Here is a 4,352-nt window from a genome sequence, read left to right as displayed (position 1 = left end):
GGGCAAGGCAGTACTTTTATTTGGGGTATGGTACAGTGTGTTAGGTGTGCTGTAGGTATTTTTTGGGTGTCAGTGACTTAGTCTGCTAACAGTGGTACTGGGTACCTAGCTATTTGCCATGAGCATCTAGCCGTCTTTTTCAGCCTTTAGAGCAAGGTCATCTTCAGGCTGTAGAAAGAACTTTTTTCACGCTCACATAATTGAGTTTGATGATAAAAAGTAAGTAGGTAGTTTTGACTTAAACTTATGTAATACATGGGGGGTTTCGCCCAACAGGGTTGCAAATAGCAAAAAAACCATTAATACTGGATACCAACAAAATCTGAGTTTTCCTAGAAAATAGCCACATCTTAAAGAGCTTTAATCACATAGCTGTAGTCTAAATAGATGGTTGTGTATTGGAATCTCAGTGTGCTTCAGGAACAGAATTGACATACTTTTCCAAAAGAAAAAGAAACAATAAGTCTGTGCTTCCTCATTTAGGGACTTAGATAACTTCAGTATCAGAAGGTTAGAAACACTTCCATTCCAAGAGAACACTTGGAGAAATTGCTGCTTGTGTCCAACTTTGTCTCTGCCCAAAGATAATTGGGCACCTAGTGAGAGTGAATTTCTTAGTATGGAGAGATCTGATATCTGCAGAATGTCAGGAATAAAACAGTTCAGACATGATTAGTTTTAAGCAGCACACTTAACCAGAGTCGTCATTTTGCGATACAGATACATGAGGTTTTGCTCTTGCAAATGTGAATCTTCAGCTCATTCATGTCAGGAGAAATGGACATCCCTCTGAGAAAGGGGGATCCTAGTGAGAATTATCTCAGTAGTAGTCATCTCCAGTTTTTCTAGTTCTTTGATTTCTGCAGAACCCGTGGCAAATGCTGTATCCTGTTCTAATGCACATCTCGGTTCCAACAGGACATCATTCATGATCCTGGCCGAGGCGCTCCCCTCGCCAAGATTGCCTTCCGTGACCCATACAGGTTTAAGAAAAGAACCGAGCTGTTCATTGCTGCTGAGGGTATTCATACCGGTCAGTTTGTTTACTGCGGCAAGAAAGGTGAGTTAAGATGGAACATGCGTTGTCTGGGCAGTTTCAGAAGGCTAAAGCAGATGTCGTCTGAATACGTGAAGTTCAGGATGTTTAAGTGCGGTTGCAAGCCACCACAAAGCAGTAGCTTCCAGTAGCTTCAAGCAAACCTAGATTTCCTTCTTGGAGATTGCGGTCTCCTCACGCAGCGTGTTTTGATTAACAAGACTAACCGCAGTTCTTGTCAAGTGTTTGGATTGTTCTATCTAGAGTCCCATTTTGCCTGCCTTTCTGTTACATTGAATGTGAAACTAGCGTTTCGAGTCAAACAATAAAAAGTGCCCCTGCCTGTTGCTCCTGAAGCATTCATGCGGTGCCTTTCTATGCACAGAGGCCCACGTTAAATAGAATTGTAATTCAAGTACAGGAGCCTGAATGACGCTCTTGGTGCTCGGATTGCTCTTTGCAGCTCAGCTGAACATTGGCAATGTTCTACCCGTTGGCACCATGCCGGAAGGCACCATCGTGTGCTGCCTCGAGGAGAAACCTGGTGACCGTGGAAAGCTGGCCCGTGCTTCTGGAAACTACGCCACTGTCATCTCTCATAACCCTGAAACAAAGAAAACCAGAGTGAAGCTGCCTTCTGGCTCCAAGAAAGTGATTTCTTCTGCAAACAGAGCTGTTGTTGGTAAGGCATGACAACTATGAACTAGTCTTGTCACTAAGTTTACATACTGCTAAGCAAGCTTTCAAACAGGGCCCCAGTTCCCAATACTGTCTAGAAAATAGCATAATTTACAGGCTGGGCCCAGGATTATGCACAGGTACAGTCTGTGCACAGGTGCCTAACTTGTGTATTATGCCTGCATTACTTCTGGTAATGGGAACTTAAACTTGGAGATAGTTTGACCTATCTCCAAGAAAAGTAGATGCTGGTTGTCCTTAAGCTATAATGAAATCACTCAGCCTGTGAAATCTGCAGTCCTTGGGGAAGAGCTTCTGCAGAAAATGGCGCTGATGGTTTCCTGCTTTTGATAGAGCGACAGCCTGTAGGGTAGTGCTTAGCCGCTGTAGATGTCGTCAGTTGGTGAAGCATTCTGGAAGGTCTGACAGGGAATGAAAATACCATTGTCAAGAAGCAGAGGTTTTACCAGGTTTGTTGTACACTTGACTGACAGCTGAGATGGCTGCTGTACGTAGTCAGCAAGTGACAACTTGCCTGCCTCCGAATAGAAGACACCAAAGTGAGTAATCTGTGGTCCGTTACTCTAATTGACTAAATAAGTGATGAAATAACTAGGTATTAAACCTCAAAGGACTTGAAAGTCCTTGGAGCTCTTTCAATTCATACTTTTTTTAGTTGAAAAACTATCGTTAACGTTACCCAAGAAATTTTAGCAATAAAACTGGTGGTGCTTTAGAAAGTGCTAAACTCAATCCTGTGTGAATGGATTGAAAAACGGTGATTAAAGTCTGTGTCCCCTTGCAGACCACTTAATGTGTGGCTAGTAGCTTGAGTCTCATCTCACTGTTAGTGTTGGCTGGAAAATACTAGTTTGAATACACAGTTGTGATTGCTTGAGATTGGTCTTTAGAAGCTTATTCTTAGAAACTCGAATATTATTAGGAATTAGTCTTGTCCTTAAACGCTTTCTTTTGCACTCGTCTGTTACATTTGCGTGTTATCATTCCTGCAATTTTTTTCAGGAATTGTTGCTGGTGGAGGTCGTATTGACAAGCCCATCCTGAAGGCTGGCCGTGCCTATCACAAATACAAGGCGAAGAGGAACTGCTGGCCGCGTGTCCGTGGTGTGGCCATGAATGTGAGTCTATGTTCAATTAGTGGTTTTGCTTTCCTTTTTTATGGTTTAGAAAGGATTTGTTTGATACAAGGAGGAGTCTGGCATGTATCTGGAAAGAAAGCTTCACAGACTGCCCTGAAATTGCACATTTAATTGGGGTAGTTAGCAGCACTGGGTAGTTACTGCACTGTATGAAAAATGAAGCAGTTAAATTTTTTGTTCTCTTAAATCAGTTTATTGCTGTTAAACATCATTACTCATTTCTGTTGTTAATTATATTGACGACTTGCTTTCCTTTTCCACAGCCTGTAGAACATCCCTTTGGTGGTGGTAACCATCAGCACATTGGCAAGCCTTCAACCATCAGGAGAGATGCTCCTGCTGGGCGCAAAGTTGGTCTCATTGCTGCCCGTCGTACGGGTAGACTGCGTGGAACAAAGACTGTGCAGGAAAAGGAGAACTAAAGGCCCAGTCTGGAGTTTACAGAATAAATTTTTGAAATGTAGCTTGTGTGAAGTTCAAGTTATCTGTTGCTAAAGTGTGGCTGAAACAGGGGTAATACTCAACTTCAACAGGGGAAGTTCTGAGTGGAGATGAGGGGTTTTTTCCCCTGCCTTCAAGAGCAGGAGTTCTTTCAGCCAGCACTTTCAGTCTGTAAGCTGGTACGACAGGCTGGAATAACACCTGGTGTAGATGCTGTTGTGCCCAGGTGTGATGCTTACACTGGCCTAGTCATGGGGTTGCTTAGGCCTGACAAAGCACTACAGACTGATCACGTAATCCCTTTGTTACCTGGTTTAACCTATGAATCTAGCTGAAATGGTTAAAGGGTGCTCAGTTTTCTAAGTTCATAGACTCTAACGTAATTGTTTTCCATTTTTATCTATCTGTCTGCTATGTTTCTTTGGAGGGAAGAAAGCTTGTGAGAGTTAGTAGAACTCCTTAACAGAGGAAGTGTTTCAGCTACTCTTACTGTCAAGTTTGGGCCTCCTTTTTGAACCATCAAGCTTCAAACTGAAGGTACTTCCGTCCGAACACAGACTCAGAAGTTTGAAGTATCATGCAACCTGCCATCTTTACTCTTCAGTGTTGGGAAAGGGCAGACAGCTTCAAAATTCTCTCCTTTGCAGGCCGTTCAGCAGAGTGAGGTCCAGCTTTTCATGGCTGGGTATTCCTAGGTACTGTAATAACACAGGTACTACTAGCACTAATGCTTCACACCACAAAGCTGTATTCTCATAAGAACAGCTGTCCAGCCAGCTTTTTGGAGGGGTGGGGAATGAGAAAAAAGTTGTGGGGTTTATTGCAAAATGGCTTAATTCACAGCCTTCCTGAACTGGCCTTGGGAGAAAAAAAAAAAAAAATCTATGAAAGCAGCTGGAGCTCAAGTTCCCTTCTGAGCACGCCTAAAGCAAGGATGCCTGTTCACGTTCTGCAGCACCTCTGTTCTTGCTGGAGACACGCAGTGCCGAGACTCTGTAGCAGCACCGCCGGTCGCTCTGTATCTCGGCCGAGACTTG

At 43.4% G+C, this 4,352-nt stretch overlaps 1 protein-coding gene across 1 annotated transcript; it reads left to right on the top strand.

The window, feature by feature from the left end:
* Positions 1-918: 918 nt before the first annotated feature.
* On the top strand, positions 919-3,333 carry RPL8 (ribosomal protein L8; the record flags this gene model as incomplete). The annotated part of the gene is made up of 4 exons (XM_009580509.1): positions 919-1,060; positions 1,500-1,718; positions 2,738-2,853; positions 3,138-3,333. Coding segments are annotated over 4 exons (636 nt in total), but the record flags the coding sequence as incomplete, so codon positions are not given.
* Positions 3,334-4,352: the final 1,019 nt, after the last annotated feature.

Source organism: Fulmarus glacialis, unplaced genomic scaffold (assembly GCF_000690835.1).
Source record: "Fulmarus glacialis isolate BGI_N327 unplaced genomic scaffold, ASM69083v1 scaffold2866, whole genome shotgun sequence".
Classification (NCBI taxonomy): Eukaryota; Metazoa; Chordata; class Aves; order Procellariiformes; family Procellariidae; genus Fulmarus; species Fulmarus glacialis.
Note: the sequence above shows the minus strand (reverse complement) of the source record. Positions and strands in the feature narration are given on the sequence as shown.